This window comes from Xenopus tropicalis, chromosome 1 (genome assembly GCF_000004195.4).
Source record: "Xenopus tropicalis strain Nigerian chromosome 1, UCB_Xtro_10.0, whole genome shotgun sequence".
Lineage (NCBI taxonomy): Eukaryota > Metazoa > Chordata > Amphibia > Anura > Pipidae > Xenopus > Xenopus tropicalis.
In genome coordinates this window covers 162209431-162235367 of record NC_030677.2, presented here as the reverse complement: position 1 = coordinate 162235367, position 25937 = coordinate 162209431, and the positions used below count along the sequence as shown (strand labels likewise).

Here is a 25937-nt window from a genome sequence, read left to right as displayed (position 1 = left end):
GAAGCCAGAGGAGGGAGTGGGAGGATGCAGGGGGGAGCTGAAGGAGGGAGTGGAAGGATGCAGGGGGGAGCTGGAGGATGCAGGGCAGGAGCTGGAGGAAACAGGGGGAAGCCAGAGGAGGGAGTGGGAGGATGCAGGGGGGAGCTGGAGGAGGGAACAGGAGGATGCAGGGGGGAGCTGGAGGAGGGAGTGGGAGGACGCAGGGGGAGCTGGAAGAGGGAGTAGGAGGACACAGGGGGGAGCTGGAGGACGCAGGGGGGAGCTGAAGGAGGGAGTGGAAGGACGCAGGGGGGAGCTGAAGGAGGGAGTAGAAGGATGCAGGGGGGAGCTGGAGGATTTAGTGGGAGGACACAGGGGGGAGCTGGAGGACGCAGGGGAATGCAGGGAAGAGCTGGAGAAGGGAGCGGGAGGACGCAGGGGGGAGCTGAAGGAGGGAGTGGAAGGATGCAGGGGGGAGCTGAAGGAGGGAGTAGAAGGATGCAGGGGGGACCTGGAGGAGGGAGTGGGAGGACACGGGGAGTTGGAGGACACCGGGGAATGCAGGGAAGAGCTGGAGGAAGCAGTGGGGGAGGACATTGGGGAGGACTTTAGTCCAGCTCCCCAAAAGTCTGAGGGACCATGAACTGGCCCCCTGCTTAAAAAGTTTGAGGACCCCTGTTTTATAGATTATTGCTTACCTATATTGAAAACATTATTTTGCACAGTCTATCCATTTTGCTCATTTTTATACTGAACTGCTCCTTTAAAATAACAATATAGGCATGTTTCTTTACCTCCCATGCCTTCCTCAAGGGGGCGTTTGAGAGAGTTGGGGAAACATACCATATTGGCACCCCAAGTTTTATGGGCCATTATATATCCGCTGATTGGCAGTGTTTTGCGGCCTGCCTGATTTCCCTGCTGCTTTCCAGCAGATCCGACGGCAACTTACGGGAAAAGCAGCATTTGTTTTTCAGCGATAGTCGCCTGACCCATGTGCGAGTCAGTGGGGACTTTGACACCCAAAGCTCACTCTCGCTGCAATTAAACGTCAATAATGCTAAATGCTTCGGGAGTTATACAGGCCTACGTTAGTAATACGAAAGAACAAAAGGAATTTGCCGTTTCGTAGTGCCTGAGCCCACTGGGAAATCCTCCGGTGTTCAGCTAATACGAATCAGCAAACAAAACCAACATTAAATATCAAGCCCACAATAGTGCAATATGAAAGGAGGGAAAAAGACAAATGAGGTGACAGTCCAGGGGGTGGCTGCTATGCTCTAGTAACTTGTCCTCTGCTGTCAATACAGAAAGCTCCGCCCACAGCCTGAGGGAAGCCCCTCTAGGATTGGCCAGATCTCTTAACTCGAAGAGCAACCGAATGGGAAGACATTTGCGCATGCGCCGTGCTCAGTACCCGCCTACCTCCAGCTTGGACGGTCTGGGTCATGGAGTTAGGGAGGTGACGTAAGGTGCGAGCGTGGCTCCTGCGGCCGGGCTCACAGCGGCTTCTAACATGTCGCTACAGAAGTGCCAGGAAGAATGGGGAGAGCTGGAGAAAGAATTCCAGCAGCTACAGGTAAGCGAGGGTCGGTCACAGAACGGGGGTTAGAAACGACGACAAAGGCTATTTGTAGCCCAGGCATGGTGAGTTTCAGCTGGACTAGCTCACCTGTGAGGCGCACTATATGGAGCGCATATCCCCTGGCTAAGGAGAACTGGTGCCCGAGTGGAACCGTATGCGCCTCATCGGCACAATGGCCAGTTACATACACGCTATTGCTTCTTCTTATTTCTTACGGGGGAGGTCACCCCATCTGGATTGTTCCTCCTCTGTCCTGAGACTGTGCCCTTCTTATCCTCGCCTTCTTCAAACTAACAAGCCATTCAACTTCTGCGGCACACACTAGCCCATCTGCCTTTATTCCAGTCCAGATGGTGACCTTGGTGCAGCTTCCATACAATGACCCCTCTAACCATCTGCAATACACGCCGAATATGAGCATCTTAATAGGGATCAATAAGGCAAAGGTCGGTTCTTTCCTGATTACTGTGTTACTGAGCAGGCTATGCAGTCTGTCTACACACATATATAATACATGTATACATATAAACTTGGTGGGTAGATATTTACTAAATGCTCAGGTGTAACACACTACAGCAGCCTTTATTTCGCAGTGTCAAAGTATAGAACTGCCACCCAATATAAAGGCATCTTCTCCCTGTCCACAGTGGAACCTATTCCAGACTGTACTGTAAAGCATTTGAAAAATCTAAATCTATTATGGCTCTTTGCCTTTGGCAGCACTCTGGCTGTAATTTGTATAGCCTATGCTAAATTTTATTTCTAAACCTTCAGTATAGCACAGATATTTTATAAAGTACACAGTAAATTGCATTAGGGGTCTAGGGGGTTCTTAACTAAATGAATATGGTGCCTTAGAGGAAAAGTCCCTCAAGACCAAGTCAGCACTTTATTGGCCCATGTATAGCTTCCACTGACAGTCAATCAGGCAGATTTGTAAATCCCACTTAGATGAGGACTGCATCTGTGTGTTGATGTGGTCCTTGTTGAATGGGCTTCTGTAGAACCTTGATGGGCAAATCTCTGTTGGCCCCATTGTATTATGGGCAAATGATTATCTATATGGGTCCAGATTCACTCATTTGTAATCATGAAATTAGTGAATCTGCTGTTGCATGGCCATCTTTATTTGCGCGCTTTTTATGCAGTTTTTTCAAGATCAAATTAACCTAGGCTGTATTTGAGCTATTAAACCTGTGGTTCTGGGTACATTGTACATTGCCCCAGGGACATTAAGCTGTAACATGAATGTCTCCACCGTTAATTCTGTAAGTTATAGTTAAAACCTCATCATTTTGGTTTTAAGGCAGTGCTATGTGATTAGCATAAGGTATTTTAATACTTCTGTTCTGGAACTAAGAAAAAATTAGAGTAGGCAAGGTACTCATATTTTAGTAGTAAATTTAAGCAACATTTAACCCAACATGTTTCAAGCATTCGTTTTGTCTGTTGAGTGTGATGGGTGTTTCAGGTAACACCCTGACAGAGATCGTAAAACATAGTGTTATCTAGGTGTGCTGCTCCTTTTGGTATACATTTTGAGAATGGGAGAATAAAGAGCTTCAGGAACAGTGCTCTGGCAGTGAGGTTTCCGTGAGGTTTTATGGAGATGCTCACTGGTGTGCTTGCAGGTACATGGCACCCAAATAGCGCCTAGCTCAGCAATGTTTGCAAGAAAGTTACTTATCTTGCCTATACCTTAGATTACATCAGTTTTCTATCTAGACTGGAGATATTTACCTAATTAACTATTTAGGGACCTTGAACAGTTGAGCGCCTGCTGTGGCTTTCCCCTTGAGGAGCCTTATTTCTATCTTTATGTGTGCTTTTACTACTAGTGAATTTCCCAGACTGGTGGTTTTTCTTTAAATCCCTTCAACAACTCTGTCTAGACTCTCCTTCCTTACAAAAAAAAGTCTGGAACACGTCCAGTTATATGTAGCTGAACTATAGTAACCCTTAAATACTACTCTCTTTTGTGCTTGTATTGATTTGTATCCAACAGGTAGTAGCTATGCCAGTCGAAAAGAGCAGTAAAGCAACATAAACCCACACACAAAAATGGGCAATAACATATATTAAGAAATACTTTTTGGAATAGACACAAAGAGAGGAATTCACAAAAGTGGAGTAAACAGAAGTCAGACATAATACTAGAGAGAAATTGGAGTTAAAAGAACATTAGATTCACAAAAGCCTGCATGTTTAAATTGCCACTATAAAATGCCACTTTAGTAAAATTGTACAAATATCTTTAATATAATCTGGGATATAATTTATGCATATTTTAAAGAGGTTGAAGAAGCTCTGTATGGTTTAGTTAAAGGAGATGGAAAGTTTAAATCACTGGGGGATACCAAAATATTACCTACCAGTGATTAAGATTGCTTAACTGATACCCTGGGTCTGTGTGCCAATTTGCTAAAAACTGCAAAGGCCCACAGTACTTCTACAGAAGCTCAGCGCCATCTTCTTCAGAGTCTTCTGTTTTCTTCTCATTTTGGTCTGGTTAAGGCGCATGTGCAGTAGTGTGAAAGATGAACCTAGAAAGGAAAAGCCGGCTCTTTTACTCTAGTGTGCGTGAGCATGCTCCAGTGAAGAAAGAAGAAAAATTGGGGCAAAAAACTGCTGAAATACCTGGGCCGGTACAGTTTTCTGCTGGAGCTCCAGCCTGGGTTATCAGGTAAGCTATTACAGTCGCTGGGGGGTGCCTAACATTTGGCACTCCCAGTGATTTAGACTTTCCTTTAATAATGCTTTACTTCAACTTTTTGCTGTAAAAAATGTTTTTGTAGTAAAGTAGAGTGAAGAAACAACAATTGTGATGTTGACGTTTATTGATCCAACATAACTAAACAATTTTACTCCAGTATACCTACAAATTCATCTTAAAGCCACTTTTGCAAATACCCTGAATGACATATTTGTATATCCATAGTGGTGAGAAAGCTTATGTTTTAGGAGGTAAATTTATGAAAGATTTGGCAATCTGATTTATAAAGGGGCTGCCTTCACTTTACCTGTGTGTGGCCTCTTTTTGGTTTTGCTGCAAATTGATTGCTGTTTAGTTGAAACTCCTAGGGGCACATTTACTAATCCACAAATCCGAATCCCGAATGGGAAAAAATCGGATTGGAAACAAACATTTTGTAATTTTTTTGTCACCACCGTGACTTTTTCGCAAGTTGTCGCAACCTTTTCGTCGCCGGTACGACTTTTTTTCGAGAATTGTCGCAACTTTTTCGTATTAAGCGCTCGTAAACGGCAGGCAAACCTTTCCGACTTTGCATGATTTTGGAAGCCTCCCATAGGACTCAATGGCACTCTACAGCTCCAACCTGGTCCAAGAAAAGTCACAATACTGAAGCTTGAATGAATCCAAAACTTTCATACTCAGTGCGACAGTACGTTTTTTTCGCGATATCGGCGAAAAGTTTGCGACAATTCGCAAAAAAGTTGTGACAGCGACGAAAGTAAAAACTCGCAAAAATACCGATCATTATGGAAAAAAGACATTCAGTAAATGTGCCCCCTAGTGTCCAGTGTAATTTGTTTCATACATTTGTTGGTACATGTAAGGTGAATAGTGGTTGGTTTCGGGATCAGGCAGGTTAGGAAATGTCATCTGTTGCTGCACCATGTTCTTCAGTGCTGATGAGGAATTAAAGCATTTGGCACAGAGTTATTTGCTTTTTAGTTATATGTTCAGTGTTGATTCAGGCACACCAGGGGTCGCTCCTACCACAATTTGATATAGATGCTATTTATAAATGGTATAGGTGTTATATAGGCCTGTGAATGAAATAAGAAAGTTTTAATGGGATTTGACATCTACGGGGCCCACTGGGAAATCCTTTGGTACTGTGTGGCAGCAGTGCCACAGTTAGCATATACATGCAAGCCCCTAGAATAGAAAATAGGATTTTTCAGAAATACTGATTACTAGATATCTACAGTTAAATGGTTCATTGATCATGTTAGTTATATAACAGCACAATAGCCAGAATACTGCTTTGTTCATAAGGGGGTTTACATTGTCTTAATGGGCAACATGCTTTTTCATAGAACAAAATAAATAGGTTACTAGAAGTATTGAAAAAGCTTGCAGTGCCACCAAAGCTAATCTTTACATACGGATTGAACACAGGAGAAAGATCAAGGTTACAGATAAAAAGTTGTTTGCCGAATTGCTGCACTGAACAGCCCTTAATGTCAGAAACTTGGGCACGCTACTTTGTTCAGGCGACAGACTCTTAAAGGGACAGTGCACCCCCTTGTTCAACATGCATTCAATAAATAGGCTTTGGCTGAACTTTTTTTTTTTTGTCTATCACAGTAGTATGTGGTTTTAAGTATCTGTGGTTTATCGATCCCATTTGGCTTTTTACTGTGATGTGGAAGGGCTTATCTATGGGATGTCCCTTTCCAATTGAGGAGAAACCCAGGGGTTAATTTACCAGAACATCTTGACCAGTCACATCGCTTCTTACTATTTCAGGAAAACGTTCTTTTATTTGGTTCACTGCACAAACCTAGAAATATTTCTAAATGGAACATATGCATTCATCACACAAATACTTCCACCTTAGCAAGTAAGGTCACGTTTGACATTCAGATTTTTATATCCCAGAGGAATTATTGTAAAAATTTCAGACTTGTGAAAATTTAAGACAAAATTTGTTTTTTTTAAGAATCTTCTTTACAAATGTGTGCATTTCTCATTTCTTATTAAAATTGTTTACATCCTTTGAGGTGTTAAAAACCATTGTCAACTATGTAGCAGGTTGTAGCAGATTTTACAGCATACAAAATCATGAACTTAGAAGTGACTCATGAGTAGAATTGGTAGTAGAATGCTTGTTGTATTGTTTAATATCTTCCTGTTGCTAAAAGCAGACTAATTTGGGGATGATGAATTTCTTTTCAGTAAACAAGCTTGTAATTAAAGTCTTAAAACGGTTTCAAATAAAAAAATCTACATATAAAATCTACATATATAAGAGCCCCCCCCCCCCCCCCCACCGAGTGAAATAAATTGCTAATATTTCCACAACCCAGTGGTCCTTGGGGGAGATAAAACTGTACCAATGTGGGGAAAAAACTGAGTGCCCACTCTTGCGCTAAAAAAGACTTTCACATTTCACAACAGAAATTTTTTACCTAGTACTGTGCAAGCTCAAGCCCCAAATATATTTTCTTTAGGCAAGTGCCACGCCAAGTGGATTCTTGGCCTGTGAATAAGACATGCTGTTATCCGCAGGCCAAGAATCCGCCTGGTGTGGCAGTAGCCTTTAAAGGGGGTGGTTTATCTTCAGTTTAACTTTTAGTATATGTTATAATTACCTATCCTTAACAATTTTCAATTGGTCTTCTTTTTTTATTTTTTTTTATAGTTTTTGAATTATTTGCCTTCCTCTTTTGACTCTTTCCAATGTAATTGCCTCTTTTAAATGTTATTGCTGTTGTAAGCAGCATCTATCCCTTGGTTTTACTTGGTAAACAATGCCGCAGAAGGGACCTGTGTAGTAGCAGAGAGCCGTGAAGAATGCAAAGCATTGTGGGAATTGAAATTCTTTACTTGATGAGGACTGGATCCTGCCGCCATGTTTGAATAGTTAGCATGAATTGCAGAGAATAGCAGGGGATAGCCAGACACTGTACTACTTTCCTTATCATTAGTCATTATGATTACTTTAAATGGAATCTAACTGTTTGGAGGGGACAGAGGGGCAAATACATTCATAAAGGTTTTGGCCCCTTTTCAAATCATTCAAAATGTTATTAATAATGTAAATTAAGATGGTAGGTAGAATTAGGTTTTGTTTCACTAGCTGAAATGTTATTATTTCAGCTAGTTATTATTAGGAACTAGCTAAAATTAGTAAATGTAGTCTATCATTGTGTAATATCTCTCTCCTTTGTAATGCAGGAAACACACAAGGTATACAAACAGAAGCTGGAAGAATTGAATGGCCTTCAGAATCTATGCAGCAGTTATATTAATAAGCATAAGAGGCGTCTGACTGAGTTAAAAGGCAACCTTCATGGGTAAGATGATTGCTTGGTGTTTGAGGCTAAAGCATAAAAAATAAACTGCCTGGCGCAAGTGCTGTGCAGTACCGGACCTTGATATTCCTTGCACATGTTCTCTATTAGAAACATTTTATTGTCATTAATCAAAGTAAAAAATCTAGATCTCAGAATAATTCAATGACTTATGTAAATTGTTGTTTTCTGGAATTGTGTATTAACCTGCTGGTGTTCTCATAATGCCAATAAACATTGTCTCTGTGCCATGGTACATGTAAAAGATCTTTCTGTTTTAGAATAATATATACACTTTTAAGCTTAGGAAAGCTGAAGCTTGCTTTATATTGCTTACACTTCCCTCTAGGGTATAGCTACATGTTTTAACCTGCAGCAAATGTAGTATAATTTCCTTCTTATTCCCTGTATGCAAGTGAGACATGTAATTCTGCACACCTGCTAGAGACCCTGGCACATCAGGTTGTTTACTGGATATTAAAGTGATCTGAGTTATATAGTCTTGCAGAATTGTTTCTATTGCTAGTCTAGACTTGCAGCACATATCTCCCTAATAAACTCTATACGATTATACTTGTACAGTGTGTTACGTCACACACAAATGTATAAAGCCATGTAATTTTATGTAACTGTTTGAATGGCCAGCAAGTATAATTTAACACTAAAATATTTTCCAGCAGTTTTTTTATAAAACAAATAAAAAACCTAGCTATTAATATTTAACTCAGTCTGCTTTCCTGTAGATAGGACAGGTAGATTGATGCACTGTAGAAATGAACAATTACAGATTTTTTTTTAAAAAAAAAGTTGAGAAAGAAGATTTATTTTCAATAATCTGGGCAGTTAGTCATTGCAACCAATCAGAAGTCTGTTTTGATTCTTACACCTGCAACTGACTGGAAAAATGTAATCACTGTTTGGTTGCTGTAGGTTAATGCCAAGGTGCAAATTTCCCCAGTGTTTATAAATGAGCCCCACTGAGTCAGGTTCTGTAATGTGATCACTGATTGTTAAACACTCATTTAATCTTTATAATCATTTCAGATATAAACATACCTCTAATGTTGAAGAAAAGGAACTCGTCCAGCAAATAAACAGCACAATTAAAGAGAGGCACAATGCATTTTTCGACATGGAAGCCTATTTGCCAAAGAAAAATGGGTGAGTTAGGACTAGCTTGTCACAGTTCTAGTGGGTAATCTTGCAAAACTCTATCCTAATGGATCCCATGGTCTCGCATAAATTGTTTTGTTATAGCTGCTGAAGATCCCAGAGTCCTGAGAGGGTTAATTATTTTTTTTGCAAAAATCTTTGTTGTGATTTTAGATTTGTAGATAAAACTCAAGTTGGTGAGGAGTAAAGGAATATTCTGTTTAAGCTGAGAGTGTAGGTATTTACATTTGTCAAGCTGATGGTCCTGACCAATACCCATATACTAGAAATATCAGCCATATTTGAAAATCTAATCTGATGCATCATATCTGCCAGTGTGTGGTGCCCTGGCAAATGCCTTCACCGCCTGCTGTTCTGCTGTGTATTATGTTTGTTAGTGTAGTTCCTAAAGTGACCATAAAGTGTAACTTTACTATAGTAAAATAAGTAATTTCAGCACATGTTCAGGTTTTTTTTGTGTGTACTTGTGTGTGTCTCAATACGTTGTCTTTGAATTCTATGTCTTTTGTACCTGTAATTAAATGGTGTTTGCTAGGATCAGTAACACTAGAAACAAAGATTGTTTTAGAGTTTGATTGAATTCAGCTAAACTCTACCGATTTCGCCAAAAGTTACATAAAGTGCTGTGATTCATTTGAATCATTGATTCAGTGGGCAACTGAAAATAATAAAAGGTTGGATGCCCAAAGGGTACCATGGTCTGTGAGTAGATTTTAAAATGGCTTGTATTGTCCATCGACTTCCATTAAATGACATTTATGATTTCAGAAACAATGCCTATAGAAATTTTGTGGTTTTTTTTTCTCTTGTTAATATGTTTATTTCTCTTTCCTTAATGCAATTAAGCTATATTCAAAAAAAATCATATTAAAAAGTCACTTTTATTACTAGCATTAAAGGAAAAGGAAAGGCAAAGTCACTTGGGGGTGCCAAAATGTTAGGCACCCCCAAGTGACTTTAACGGCTTACCTTGTACCCCGGGCTGGTGCCCCTGTTCGCAGAAAACAGCACCAGCCCGGGGTAGCAGCGAGCGCTTCCTCCTTTGTTATTTGCTGCACGCGCATGTGCAGTAGAGTGAAAAGCCGAACTTAAACATTAAAGTCAGCTTTTCACTCTACTGCGCATGCGCCCACCGTTTCAGCAAACGGAAGCCGGAAGGAGGAAGCGATCCGCTCCAGGTACCCCGGGCTGGTGCTGTTCTCTCTAAACACAGGGGCACCAGCCCGGGGTAAAAGGTAGGCGGTTAAAGTCACTTGGGGGTGCCTAACATTTTGGCACCCCCAAGTGACTTTTACTTTCTTTCTCCTTTAAAAGCATGGCAGTTCTGCACGTCCCTCCTTACCTACCCACCCCCCCCCCGTCCCATCCCTTTTCCTTCTCCTTTTTCTTTCCTCTTCTTTTCCCCCTTAAGGAACGACACGTAAAAACCAATTTCGATCAACAGTGGTACTCTTTATTGACACAATGATTTACAACTGGAAATGTCACTGAATATGTCATGTACTTTGTTATCTCCAATAAAAAAGTTAAAACTAAAAAAAAAAAAAAAGCATGGCAGTTCTATGCCCAAACCTGCGGGTTTCAAGTAGGCCCACTTATCACTCCTCTGTTGAATGTAACTATTCTTAAACTAAATAGCTCTATATATGTTTAAAAATGCTCGAATCAATGGGGAGTGATTCTAGGTGTTTTGTTGCCTGCAAATGAAAGTATGTGGAAAACAACTTTCTTGACATTCTGGATGTGGATGCAGGAAAAAACATTTGAAGTAGTCTCAAATATACCTAAGGCTAATGGCGCTTGGCTTGTTTTCTCTGTTGGCATTTATACCCCAGCATGTTTGTGTTCACTGACAGGCACATAATCCATACACACACATACACACACACACTCTCCTCTGCTGTTGTGTATATATGACTGGTTTTCCATTAGTCTTAAAATGTTAACAAGGGTGAAAGTCCATGTTATGCTGTTTAACAGCCAGAGTCATCAGACATTCTTTATTGTGGCTTGTATCCTTTACACACCAGATAACAGTCCATTCTTTAATATCTATTTCAAGTAAGCATAAATGATTCACACTTCCTTCAGTGTTAAACAAAATGCATTAATAAACAAAACATACTTTTAATGATCACTAAAATTGAACTGATAAAACTTTTTCCTTTTTCAGTTTGTATTTAAACCTGGTGCTTGGAAATGTGAATGTCACTCTCCTTAGTAATCAAGCAAAGTAAGTGTTCCATTCAATTGTTATTCTTGTTGTATCTTGTGGCCATAAATTGTCTTATATATTTAAACACAGAGTGCATTTATGTACTTGTATGGTAGACTTAATGAATCCCTTGTATACTGGTCAGCTAAGTCATTCTAGCAGTTCTTTAAAGGAACAGTAACACCAAAAAATGAAAGTGTATAAAAGTAACTAAAATATAATGTGCTGCTGCCCTGCACTGGTAAAAGTTGTGTGTTTACTTCAGAAAGCCTACTATAATTTATATAAATAAGCTGCTATGTAGCCCCGCGGGCAGCCATTCAAAGGAGAAACGGCACAGGTACATAGCAGATAACAGATAAAACACTATTGTATTCTACAGACCTTATCTGTTATCTGCTATGTAACCTGTGCCTTTTCTCCTTTTTTCCAGCTTTAATGGCTGCCCCCGTGGCTACACAGCAGCTTATTTTATAAATTATAGTAGTGTTAATGTAGCAAACACACCAGTTTTACCAGTGCAGGGCAACAGTGCATTATATATTTATTACTTTAAAGCTCTTTTATTTTTTGGTGTTACTGTTCCTTTAACTCTCTAACCTAACCACGGCTTCCTGTGTTTACAAAACAAGGCAACTAGACTTTACACATTTTAACCCTTTAAGTGCTGCGTTCTCTTGATCTTGTCGCATCGCATGTTGCCAATAAACAGGGGCATAGATAAAAATGAATCTATGACACTTGCATAACTGTAACTTGGTGTTAGAACTGTTCATTTTGCATCCACTTGCACATACAGGGATAAACATCATTATTAATATTACTTTTCTCTCTGAACCTCTTTTCTGTGTTTTCAGATTTGCTTACAAGGATGAATATGAAAAATTCAAGCTTTACTTGACTATTATATTGTTACTGGGAGCTATCACATGTAGATTTGTGCTTCATTACAGGTGAGCTCTCTCACTGCTGCTTCTTTAAAGGCACCTGTTATTGTAAAATGTTTTCCCTCACTGAGGTGCGGACTAATAAAGCTCACACACTGAGCACTCTCTGGGAGGGAGCTTCTGGTGCAGGTGGCCATATTGGGTTTAGGCACATACGTATAATGACCAAGTCTTTCAGCTTCCAAAGTTTGATCAGGGAAGGAGTCAACCAATTCTACATCCTGTCCCAGCATGCCTACACTAGGAGGTCTCTCCCTGTGAGGGCTAGATAGTGTTTGCTATATACAAAAATAACATTGTTTGCCCCAACGGGAGTGTTTGTTTTATTAACCTGCACCACTGGTAAGGGAAACCGTTGCTGTTATATGTGCTTTAAGGACCTATACATTCAAAAAGTTTTCAAACTGTGAAATAAGTTGTTTGCAGCATATGTAACTATATCATCTAGTCTTCTGTGGGCTTAGAGACTAACTTATGCTCCATTAACAGTGCAGGGGCAAGTTGGCAATAATCTTACACATGCAGATATATATATATATATATACAGTCCACACGACAGCACCACACTCCAAAATCTGCTGCTCTGCCCCTGTGCACGGGATATCATATAAATATCAAAATAAAACAGCCAGCACCAAGGGTCTTTGTATTTCAAAAAATCTCTTGTGTATTATAATTGCATGTACAACCGACGTTTCGGTCCCTTTTGAAAAAGGTCCCAAAAGGGACCGAAACGTCGGTTGTACATGCAATTATAATACACAAGAGATTTTTTGAAATACAAAGACCCTTGGTGCTGGCTGTTTTATTTTGAGATATATATATATATATATATATATAATATATATATATATATACAGAAAAGAACAGAGCACACCCTAATAGTAATCAAATGCCCCAGGTGCTTGCAAAAACCGTGTATATAGCAAGACAATGAGCCGCACACGCAGGGACTTTGTTAGAAAACAAAAATTTTTTTTAATGCAAACGATCCAACGTTTCGAGCACCAACTGTGCTCTTCCTCAGGGACAAACCAGGGTTTGTCCCTGAGGAAGAGCACAGTTGGTGCTCGAAACGTTGGATCGTTTTCATTAAAAAATTTTTTTGTTTTCTAACAAAGTCCCTGCGTGTGCGGCTCATTGTCTTGCTATATATATATATATATATATATAATATATATATATATATATATAATATATATATATATATATATATATAATATATATATATAATATAATAATATATATATATATATATATATATATATATATATTCTGATTTAAAGGAGACATATCATGTGAAAATTAAGAATGTAACCGTACTCCTCTAAATATTGAAGGATTGGCATTAAAAAAAAAAGTTGTTTTGGACTGAATTATTGAGAAATTCCCCCAAAACCCTACTAATCCCACCCATCTGTCCCATTTCCTGCTGGCTGAATTCTCTAAATGTGCAGGGAGCAGGCGGCTCTCAGCACACTGCACTGTAGGATAGGAACCAATCGGCAGCTTGACTGACCTGATAGGGAAATAAAGTTTAAAGTCATTGGTTGTGTGACAGCAGGGCTGTGATTGGCTATCCCCCTGCTACTCTGCATCTGGCAGGGACCGCTAGGATGCGCCCACCCCTCATTTGAAACACGGACAGGGTCCTGGGAGAATCTTATAGATAGTATTCATTTTTAGTTCAAAAGTAAAACCAGCACTATATATTATTTATAACTGCCTACAAGATTAGGTTTTTTTTTTTTCATTTATCCTGTCTTTTTAAACTGCCCAGCCTTAGCACTGGTGCATGTGGGGTTATTTTGACACTCCTAGATGAGTTGGTCTGCTGCACCTAAAACCTGATCTGCAAATGCCTCTTCTTAAAGATTATATGAGACTTCATAGCTCTCTCTTCTCTGTTCAAATAATTACCCTATGGCCATCCCTGTCTGTTTCCAAATCTAACTTACCCCCCAACCCACACAATATATTTGGCAAATCCTCAACTTTAACCTGCATTTTCAAATAAGCATCATCTGAATAAAAATATGTTCACTTCAGCTCAGTGCTTAAAAGTCCCATACAAATCCTTAAGGGCTCTGGCACACAGGGAGATTAGTCGCCCGCGACAAATCTCCATTGTCACGGGCGACTAATCTCCCCGAACTACCATCCCACCGAGATGATTTGGAAAAAAAAAAGGTTCCCAGTCTTTCTCCCATTTCACCTCCATGTTGTTTCTAGAATATGTATAGAAAGAAACTTCAGTAATGCTGAATTTATTGTACTGCTTCTGTGTCCTTCCTTTTATACACTGTATACCTGCTGGCCACTGCAAGCTCTAAGAAGGACTGCGTAAATAACCTAAGCTGCATTAAAGCACTACTAAGAGCAGCTAACATATTCCCCTCATTCTCTTTGAGTCTCTTTGAAACACCAATGACCTAGGTTACTGTTGATTGCTCAGCAGCATGCCAATTGATCAACTCTGTATTTGCTTTGCAGGGTGACGGATGAAGTATTTAATTTCTTATTAGTCTGGTACTACTGCACTCTGACCATTAGGGAAAGTATCCTCATCAGCAATGGTTCAAGGTAAGTGCTTCCATCTGTGGCCTTTTTATATGTTTTTGTGTTCAATCTACATTTAAAAAGGATGGTAGAATTCTATAATATCTGTGCTACAGACCTAGAAAAGTACCTTTTTGGTACCTAGATCTAGATGCACCTGGTTACCTAAAATTTGGTAACAGGCGTCCCAGCTAGATGGTCCAGTTATTAAAAGTCCAGTTATTAAAAGGAAAAGTAACTTAAAATGAATGGGGGCTTCCAAGTTGTAGATCACCCTGCCCCCACACCTATCCCCACCTACCCTGGGCCAGTACTCATCTTCAAAAAAAAAAAACACACCTGCCCTTTGTACATTATGTTGAACCCCACATGACCAATCTTTTTCCAACCTCCCAAGTACCTCGCCACAAACGTTAAATGCCTTACTCTCCTGATTGCAGAGCTCACGTAATAGAAATCCATAAAATGAGTAATTGAAAGGAAGTGTGGAAATTGATTCATGATGTTACATTGTTGACAGTCTGTATTCTGCTTGCATGCAGGATAAAGGGATGGTGGGTATCCCATCATTATGTCTCCACGTTTCTTTCGGGAGTGATGTTAACATGGTAAGTCCATCAAGTGTAGCTTGTTCACTGGGGTGGGGGTTGGCTTGTTTTATTACAAACTATTCCTAACTGATGTCTGGTTATTGTTAAACTGGTTAAAACTGATGTACAGGTTAATTGCACTCAGGATAGACTTTGATTCTGAAAAGGTTGAAGATAAAATTAAATATTGTCTATTTTGCCCCCCACCATGTAGGCCAGATGGACTCATGTATCAAATATTTCGAAATCAGTTTCTGGCATTTTCCATATATCAAAGTAAGTAACCGAGAAATAAAATATAAACTGCTTTAAGGCAATCTGCAGCACAGTGTGTCTGTATTACACAACACCCCTATGCCACAACACATAAATGTTCTTGTTCACTCTTGTGTGTATTGTATTTGTTTTGCTTACAACTTGGGGAAAGTACTGTAAGATGCCTACTGCTGTACAATAATGTTCAACTTTCCTGGCACCCTGTGTGCAATTTCACTGTGCTTGGGAAGTGACTACAGTGATATAAATAGGAACCAGACAGATTTGCTTGCACTTCTTAGTTACCACATGGTATACAGGAACTGGCATACAGGAAACATTAGCATCCCAAGAAATTATTAATCTGAAGAATCCTAGGGTCAGATTTATCAAAGCAAGAGTTCGAATCCCGAATGGGAAAAATTCGGATTGGAAACAAAAATTTCTGAAGATCACAAATATCACGAAAATGCTTACGAAAAAATCGTATTAGTCACAATAATATTGTTTTGGGGATCCGAAAGTCACAAAATTTTTGTACCGAACGATTGTAAACAGCAGCAAAACTGTTTCGATTTTTTCGCGCTACAAATAATAATAAAAGTCGCAGAAAATTGGAGTGTTCATGGATAAGTAAGTGTGCCCCCTAGTGTACAATAGAATGAATGCTCCTTTGTACCAACTCGGTGTACTAGGACATGGTGTGCCACTAAACTTGTACTCCGTGTACAATAACATTGTGGCATCCCATTGGGATGTGTTCAGTAATCACAGCGCTACCCTGACTTGACTGCTAGAGTAAAATTCTTCCCTGGCATGATTACCAGTGTACAAAGACATGCTGCCCATTGTACAATATCATGATTCCCCTTGACCTGGATTCCACTGTTTTACAATAGCATGGTGCACCAACTGTACAATAACATGGGGATAACATGGTCAGTAAAGAATACTGCTTATGATGTAGATTTTGGATGTGTTATTTTGAAAACTTTAATAAAACTATAATTAATAATAAAGAATACTGCTGCAGTACTGCGATCTGTTTGTTTTTACTTTCAGATATTACTTCATTGTTCTTTCATATTTGTAACAGGTTCTGGGGTTTTTTCTGATTTGTGTTCTAGGTTGTGTACAGTTTCTTCAATATTATTATCAGAGCGGCTGTTTATATCGATTACGTGCTTTAGGAGAGAGAAATCATTTAGACCTCACTGTTGGTAGGTATATCTGAATTCTATTGCCCCTTTCGGAAGCGGGTAAGCTATTACAATCCACTTGTTCTCTACCACAGGGAAAATTGCTTTTCTTTAGCCTATACCGCCCATTTCTCTTCCCACCCAAATATATTCATCTTCTGCCTTTTATAGTGCTGATTTTGACTTTGGATAACTTATTTTGTTCTCTTTGTTGATGTTCTCCTTCTCTCATTTCTAGAGGGCTTTCAATCATGGATGTGGCGAGGCCTTACATTTCTACTTCCTTTCCTTTTTTTTGGACATGTAAGTATGTGTATAAGTAAATGATGTACAAGTATGGAATCCCTGATCTGGAAACCCGTTATCCAGAAAGCTCCGAATTACGGAATGCCCGTCTCCCATAGACTCCATTTTAATCAAATAATTCAGAATTTTAAAACTGATTTCCTTTTCTCTGTAATAATAAAACAGTACCTTGTAATTAATCCTTATTGGATGAAAAACAATCCCATAGGGTTTAATTGATGTTTTATTGATTCTTTAGTAGACTGAAGGTATGGAGATCCAAATTATGTAAAGTCCCTTTATCCGGAATACCCTTGGTCCCGAGCATTATGGATAACGGGTCCTATACCTGTATATTGTAAAAAAAAAAAAAACAATGAATTCTGGCTGTTAATCAGTTCCCCTTTTCTTGATCTGTAACCATAAATTTCTGTGCATGTATTATTGTTGTACCAAACTAACCCAGTGTCGGACTGGGACCTCAGGGGACCACCAGAAAATCTTAGATCATAGACACACTCTCTATTTCTGCTCTTTTCTTCACCCAACCTCTTTATTCTCCTAGTCCTTATTTACATGCTTGCATCCATTCTTCATCTATTTGTTCCCATTCAGAAATAGGGAATGACTATGAAGCAGGCCAAATGGTTAGGAGCAGGAGGTCTGACACTGAACTAACCACAAATATCATTCTGTATATGCCACAACAAATGTCCTTTGTTGCTGATATTATCCCACAGCACCTACTCATTTTGGCAGGGGTTGAGCCTGTTTTGGGTTCATTTATTCAAACAGATGAAGTCATCTGATACCTCTACTGATGTCCTGCAATGTAACATTTTATTAGATACTGCTGAGCCAATGGTTACCTTGCTGTGTCCCTATAAAGGTCATACACTGACCTGCCATTGTTTACTAGCTGGATCTCTGGGATTCATAGATTCAAAATAAGCCCTGGCATTCCAAGTACACAGAGGCCAAAACAGCCCCCACCAGCCAAATAAATATTGACCCTGACATGGCATCTTACAGCAGCCCCTATGGCTTTTGATGGCCACCACAAGAAGCAGTTTTGTCTTTGTCTTGTTATAATTTAACAGCAAGCTACCCATGTGCTGTTTGAATATCCAGCAAAAATACTAGTATGTTGAATAATTAGAACAGCGCACCCAATCTCAGAAACACATGTCAGAGCTGATATGTAAAGGTAGGTATTCACTAAACCTAAAGAAAGGGGAGCTAAAACCCCAAAGTGTTGTTTGTGCCAAGAGGAGTACTTATTTCACAATTAAAATGCCTGGCTGCCAGTAAAAAATAATAGTATATACTCAACAACAGTGACCTTACTCAGGCATGTCCCTGAGGACCAACACCTAAAATTATGCCCAATTTTATACCATTTTAGACCTGTTATAACCCACTGGAGTCAGTAGGACAAATTCAGATGGAAATGAATTTCTGTAATGAAAAGTAGTGTTGAATGTGTACAAAGGCTGCACTCAACACCTATTATTACCAGTCTTTTTCTTGCCACCAGAAGTGTGCTCTAATCTGCATATTCACATTAAACTAATGCCATACCGTAATTAGCACAGATGTATAAATATTGCAGGATAACAAGTGGTCATTTGTGGTGCCTTTCAAGGTTTATTCCTCTGTTACTGTGCCATTGCTATTAACAGAACACTAGAGGGCACCACATAATTGAACAATAGCAGCTCCTACTGAAGTCCTTTTTATCTCCATCATTCTGTAAAATTCTGACTGCAATTTTATTTTTAGTTTTGGCAGCTGTACAATGCAATTACACTCTTTGGGCTGTCAAGACATGAAGAATGCAAAGAATGGCAGGTAATGCATTTTTTATGACTTTTTTCTTCTATTGCATGATCTTCATCAACATATCTTATGTCAGAGGTCTTCCAGTTCAATCTCGGCTTTGGTCTGACTTTTTTTTATCTCATTACAAGTTGACAGATATTTGAAAGTACTGTTTCCATAATTCAGCAATCTTTCCAAGAATATCTAGGCCTGGTGGTTGCCACTACTCTGAGCCTCCCCGGCAAGCCCCACAGTTTGGCACCCAAGGTCAGATGAATTTACTGTGGCAGAATGCCTCATTTTAAATTGATAGTTCTGCATACACAAGTTGTGTTGTATAAATAGAATCACACATATATTGTTGTGTGAAGCCGAGTGTGCCATACATTTGTATGTGTGAGTGGTTTGTTTAAATGAGGAAGTGGCAGCATATTATAACTTAAAAAAAAACCTCATATTTATTGTGCTTGGTGAAGAGGCATTCACTGCTCAGGCAAATGATTAAAAGAAAAGGTGCACTGTGAGGGCTAATTTTCAGTTTTGGGTCCCAATTCCTAGGTTAAAAATCCCTCTATTACCTGTAGTTGCTGACATGTCTCTGATACTCTGTCGATATATTTATTATAGTAATATTTTAAGATAATTTGCAATTGGCCTTCATTTATTATTATTTGTGGCTTTCAAGTTATTTAGCTTTTTATTGAGCAGCTCTCCAGTTTGGAATTTCAGCAGCTACCTGGTTCCTAAGGTCCATATTACTCTAGCATCCAGGCATTTATTTGAATTAGAGCATGGGATATGAAAAGGAGAGCGCTTGAATAAGAATATGGGTAATAAATAGTTTCAATAACAATACAATTTTAGCCTCACAGAGCAATTTGTTTTTTGCCTGATGGGGTCAGTGACCCCCATTTGAAAGCTGAAAAGAGTCAGAAGTAGAAGGTAAATAACGTAAAAATAACAGCAGGGAGAAATAGGAAACAAAGTGCAAAGTTGTTATTTGTATTATACAATTGAAAATGCAAATCTTAGTGACCTGTCCCCCCTTAAAGTAAAACAGTGAAACTTATGTGTTTGAGTTCCCTTATGATTAAGTGGGAAAGTTCTCATTGCTGCCTGACCTGAGCACATTTACAGTGAATAGTGAAAGAGTTTATTGCTACATAAAGCGGTACTACCATACTCACACGCTTGCATTTATCCGTGTGATGTAACTGTACACACAAAGCATGTGGGAAAGGGACGTGTTACTCATCAGACTCTGTGCTTGGGTGAATATCTATGTAACGTGCCTGCTGAGAGCTCCTCTGCTGAACTCTGCCTGGCAACTGAAACAAAGGTATAGGATGGAAAAGAGCCTGCTGCATTTAAAAGCACCAAGGGCTAAACTTCCTACCAGTATGGTCCAAATTTCATCTTTTTACATTTCAGTATAGGATTTGTGCTTTGGTAAAATCGAATGTACATATTTTTCTTGCCTTTCTCATATTGTGCTCAGACTGAGTCTTGCTGTCTCCATTGCAGGTGTTTGTGTTGGCTCTCACATTTCTCCTGCTCTTCCTGGGGAACTTCCTGACAACTCTAAAAGTTGTTCACACAAAATTTCAGAAGAACAAGCTAAAGAAGCCTTGAGCCTGGTGTAAGACTGGGGCAAAAATATACTGGATGGAATATTTGCCCCTCCCCCATCGTGGACTTTAGCATGAGGGTGGGCTGGAAAGTGCAGGGGCTGTGCTTTGGGTCCCTGATCAGGCTATTACAGTGGGGGTTGGTATAATGGATTGGAAGGTGGGTGCATAGATGCCGGCCAGTTTCCCTCTGGGAGAGACTTTCGTACTTGCCATTTCTAAGCTGCTTTTTTCCCCCCTCTGGAAAGGATACGCTCAGGCCTGCGGTACAGACCACTGTGTTCTACGGCTGCTAATGGAATTACTGACTCTACTACTAATCCCCATTAATCATTTTGGCCACATTGCATTTTGAATCACATATGCAAAGGTGGGTTTCCCAAACCAGTGTGTTATGGTTGGTACCATGTTTATATGGAAGTACAGTAAGGGCACAGGCTGGAGGGAATGAAAAATAAATGTTTACTACTGTGACTTGTTTTAGTGTTTTATTAGTGGGAATGGGTTGTGGAATATGGCACTACACTGAGCATTCGGTGGCCTTTTGTCTTGCTGACATATACACAGGGCCACCGTCAGAAACTTTGGGGCCCGGCACAAGTTATTTATATATGCCCCCCATGAACTCAAATGCCATGCCCCTTGTGTGCGCAATATAAACAGCTGATATTACTCTATAATAAGCAGTTCATATGATGAGTTCCATTAATTAATGTGATAATAATAATAAGCTTAGGGGACCAGTGATGCTGCTGTGGGGCCCAATAACCAGTCATTTTTTAATTCATTGGCAGCCAGTGGAGTTTGTCCCTGCAGAGCTTCTCTGCATTGGCTTTTGCTTGATACGCAAGTTACTTACTTCTAGGCAAGTTACGTAGTTTTCTAGGCAGTTTTTGCAGAAGTTACGAAAATTGTGCAACCTTATACATAACTTATGCAATTTGCGATGGGGCCCCCTTATCTACATATATACAAGCTACATATTATAAATGCACCAAAGGGCCCTGTACCTGCTATATTTAATCTGAAAAATACACTATTGACAGTGAAAGAAAACCCCAAATATAAAGTCAGACAAGTGGTGTGGAAAATATAATGAAATCTCTGTAAATTAAAGAGAAGGCCCAAAAATAGGTGTAGGGTATTCTGTACTTCCTATGTCTGTCTGTCTGTCCCAGAGTGCACATGCTTTAAAGTGATACTGACAGCAAAAAAGTACTTTTCAAAATATGATTCTACATCCAAACATACCTATAGGTCATGCTGACCATTTTTTCATGAAAGTTCTGTTTTTCTAAGTAAATCCTAATAAAGATAGCTGGACCCGACTGTCTGGCAAGCCGACTGTAGCTTCTGAAGCTGTCTGTCAGAAGTGGAGTAGCTGACGTCAAAAAACTGGGAGGATCCTAACGTTACTTTAAGCAGAGTAACTAAACATGACCATGTGACCTCCCTTCCCAATGCCTGTGAGCCTGCAGCATTTACCCGTGGATGTGTTCCCTCACTGTTTGTGAGTTTGTTTTGCAGCTAATACTTTTTATGGTTCTCTTTCCACTTTCACGCACATTCTTGCAGTCCCTAGCCTGCTTCAAAATGCTCTCCCCCTCCGCATTACACACACAGAGAATTAGCAGACACCGTCAATCTTTTAGAGTTGAGGTCCGATTCCAAACACAATACAAGCTTGGAGAACGGTTACTTCAGACTCACTCTGATGGTATCTGCTAATTCTCTGTGCGTGTAATGCGGAGGGGGAGACCTTTTGAAGCAGACAACGGACAGCAAGAGGGAAGTTTATTTCTATGTGTGTGTAACAGAAGGTAGAAGGAGAGCCCCCTAAAGCAGGCAATGTGATTGGTTGATTTTTTTCCCCTTTATTTATTTATTTATTTATTTTTTTTGATGGAGGCGTTTACATGGCAGTGCAGAAGAAAGCAAACATGGCTGCCTTGTGGAGCAGTAGTTCATCTGCTCCTAATAGTAATGTGAGCAAACTGGAAATTTTTTAAATAACATTTTAGAAGCTCATAACATAAACAGTATAGCGGGCGTAAAAAAAAAAAAACGGGTTTAATAGGTGTCAGTATCGCTTTAAGAATGGATCAGGTCAACTATTAAATCTAGTGAAGTGCAGGAATAATGGCTTAAAAGTTATGTAATAGCCAACGTCAAGCCGATGTTTCATAATATACACACAACTATGTAATTAGTCATATTATTAAAATGATCATTAAACCTTACATAAGTCCATTACAAGTAACCAATGTCCGGCCATGCAGTGTCCTTGCCATGCTGTTTCCATCTCCCGGTGCATGTTTTGTATCAGATTCTAGACAGCACGGTCAGTTCTGATGGTGTGTCTTGGCTGTCATTATATAGTTATCTGTATTTTATTATATACTTGTCATTTGTCAAACATTGTCAGGTGTAATCTTACCACTGCCCAGTGGTAACAGCCTTCTTTTATCACTTTCATAGCCCTCCTATTGTGCTATAGCCCTCAATACTATGGATCACTGTGGTGCCGTAGCAGCATAGGGCAGGATCTAATTGATTTTGTGGCTTGTTCTGCCAAACTGGGTCCTAAATAGAACTCACTGTAGCAGTGACCAAGTGTCCAAACAACCCGTCTAAAGTCTCATATCTGGAGCTGGAACTCTCCCTGCATAGTACCAAATTGTGCCTGGAATGTTGGCAAGAGTTTGGATGTGGAGGAGAACACTACCTGCCTGAATGAATGTATAATTCCTGTAATGTTGGTGGAGGAGGAATAATGGGCTGGTGCTGTTTGGGCCATGGTTTTGGGCCCTCAGGAACCACAGCTTACAGGAACGTTCTGGACAATTCTGTACTTGCTACCTTATGGCAGCAGCGTGAGAATGGCTTGTCCCTGTTTTAGAACAATAATGCTGACATGCACAAAGCTGGGAGTGAAATAACTTGACTGACAGGCCAGGCCTGATTGCCCAACCTTGCTCATGCTGCTTTGGCTGAGCCAGAAGTAAATTGTGTTGGAACGTCTAGTGGGAAGGCTTCCCAGAAGATCAGAGGCTCCATATTACTCATTTCAGAATGAGATGTAAGATAGACAGGTGTCAGGATTCCTCTGTACTAAGCCCAGTTCAGCTGCACTGCTAGTACTTAACATAATGGTGGGAGCAGCCTTAATACAAATACCTCAATTGCCACCCCCAACACCACAGATGGCAATACAGAACAAACATTGAACAGCAAACAGGAATATAAGTACAAAATATGCTTAGTATTTTCCTATTGTGTTAAAGCAAAGATACTGCAGGTATGGCATCTATTATCCAGAAGCCCGCTATCCAGAAAGTCCCAAAGGCCATCTCACATAGACTCCATTATAAGCAATTGATTCTAATTTCTGTATCAATAAAACAGTACATTGTATTTGATTCCTAGGATAAAAGTCATCCTTACTGGAGGCAATCCTACTGGGTTTATATAATGTTTACATTCGTTTTTAGCAGATCTAAGGTATGGATCCAAAATTATGGAAAAAAAACCAAGACAGGAAAACCCCAGGTCCTGAGCATTCTGGGCAGCCCTAGGCAACCTGGTCGACCACTGCACCTCCCCCCCAACCCCCTCCCCCCCCAGATGTGCTGCGGTGTGCAAATGCAGTTCCGTCAATCACACGGGGGTCATTGCTCCCACCGTATAATGACAAGCAGAGCGTGGACTAGGAGGAGGCAGGAGAGGCTCCTGTCTGGTGCCTGTCAATCGTTGTGCCCTAGGCAAGTGTCTCTTCTGTCTACCCCTAGTCCTGGCCCTGCACCCCACAGCATAGTCACATGTATTGCCCCACCCGAAGCCCAACCATAGCCCAAATAGATAGAACTAATAAATGGGCAGCTGTCATAATCATGCCCCATAAAATAAGCCCCCCCAATTGCCCCCATGTACCAGTGCCAACCACCATCATATTGCCCCCATGTATTTGTGCCAGCACCCAACATATTGCCAGACCATGATCTCATGGAATTACTGGATGGGCTCTGGTCCCTCTAAAGCAGGGGTGTGAGCCACATTCAAATGTGGCAGCCTACAGGAGGCTCTAGTTGATGCAACTAAAACTTGCCTTCAAGCCAGGAATTGAAAAATGAGCACCTGCTTTGAGGCCACTGGGAGCAACATGTTGCTCAAGAGCCACTGGTTGGGGATCACTGGCCTAAATGACCAGTGGCCAAGCAACAAGGCTGGAATTGCCACATGTGCCTGTGTATGGCTGCCTCAGCGCATTGCTATATGTGAGAAAGAGAGGTTTTATCAGATGTTATTGCCTGGCCTGCTTGATGAACACAAATCTTCAGATACAATCTGCTGCCAATGTAGTAGAACCCATACCAATATCTATAGAAAACTATGGGGAAAGGAAACAGTACATATAAATAGGCTGCACTGTCCCTTCCAGCAGGAAACATTCTGCCGTGAGAAATGTGTATTCTGTAAAGGGGAAGTAAATGCAGATCACAGAAAACAAATGTGGTTTCAACTTTCACAATGCTCACACAGCTAACTACAGCAGTGTTACCTCCCCAAACATTCAGCCTGGTGATTTAGACTTGGGGCACCCATCAGTGACACAAAACATATGCCAATAAGGTCTTTAAAGGCAAATTGGGATCCCATACTCAGCCTGAAAACTATAGGCCTGTTAGTCTGACACCAGTGGTAGGAAAGCCTTTGGAAGGGGTAATAAGGGATAAGGTACTTGAATTCTTTGCAAATTAAAATACTTTGAGTTTTATGTGTAACAGAACTAGAATGGCAGTGGATGTCATCTACTTGGACTTGATAAAATAAGGCACAAAAAGTTAATGATAAAATTGAGGGATATTGGCCTGGAACATAATATTTGTACTTGGATAGGGTTGAACTTGATGGACTTTGTTTTTTTTTTTTTTTTTAACCCAACTTAACTATGTAAGTCTATGTAACACCTACAGCAGACATTCCTGTCTACAGTTAATTGTTGTGAGAGTGATCCCTAAGGTGCACTGTTCAACTCTGAAGGAGCACTGAGCCACTGTCCACCTCCCATCTTGTGTGTTTGCCAGACAGGATAATAAGTGGTTAAGTTGCTTCCTGAGTGACTTAACACACAAGCTATTAATAAATGCTTATGTACTAAACAGGCCCGGTCTAGACCTCTCTTGAACCCTTGCCTGCATTGTCACAGCAGTAACTCTCCATGCCTTATGGATAATGCCACCCCCTCCAACATTTACTCCTGGAAACCTTTGTACAGGGCTCCGTTTCCCATGTGCCAGCAAACATGCATTCAGCTTTATGCATTTAGTACTAAATAGCAAGCTAAGTGCTGAGAAAACACAAGACTCCATACTAAGCTGTAACTTTTATAGTTTTATATTGTTTATACAAGTTTTATTTACAGACAGTTGTGGCCAAACCAGCCATCTAAACTGTCATTTATATAGAACAATTTAGTACCAATATCTCTTGTTACCGCTGCCCTAATACTGTGCATTATACTGGATGCCACATAGGGGTGAGCTGACTTGCCCATAGCCCCACCTGCCATAAACTACTCGGTGCCTTTAGAACCATTTCAAATGAATGTTAATCAATACAGTGGGATACGAGCCCAAGGGTGATGGCACGTGGGGAA

At 40.2% G+C, this 25937-nt stretch overlaps 1 protein-coding gene and 1 long non-coding RNA gene across 2 annotated transcripts; both read left to right on the top strand.

Moving 5' to 3' along the window:
• Positions 1–1420: 1420 nt before the first annotated feature.
• On the top strand, positions 1421–20752 carry tmem120b (transmembrane protein 120B). The gene is given in 12 exon segments (NM_001011029.2): positions 1421–1558; positions 7494–7612; positions 8654–8770; positions 10956–11015; positions 11855–11950; positions 14438–14527; positions 15046–15111; positions 15308–15369; positions 16476–16568; positions 16786–16850; positions 18615–18683; positions 20178–20752. Coding segments are annotated over 12 exon segments (1008 nt in total). The 5' UTR covers positions 1421–1495; the 3' UTR covers positions 20286–20752.
• Positions 20753–21121: 369 nt separating this feature from the next.
• Positions 21122–22541, top strand: LOC116407495. The gene is made up of 2 exons (XR_004220357.1): positions 21122–21476; positions 22378–22541. It is a non-coding gene; the product is annotated as an uncharacterized LOC116407495 (long non-coding RNA).
• The last annotated feature ends 3396 nt before the right edge of the window (positions 22542–25937 follow it).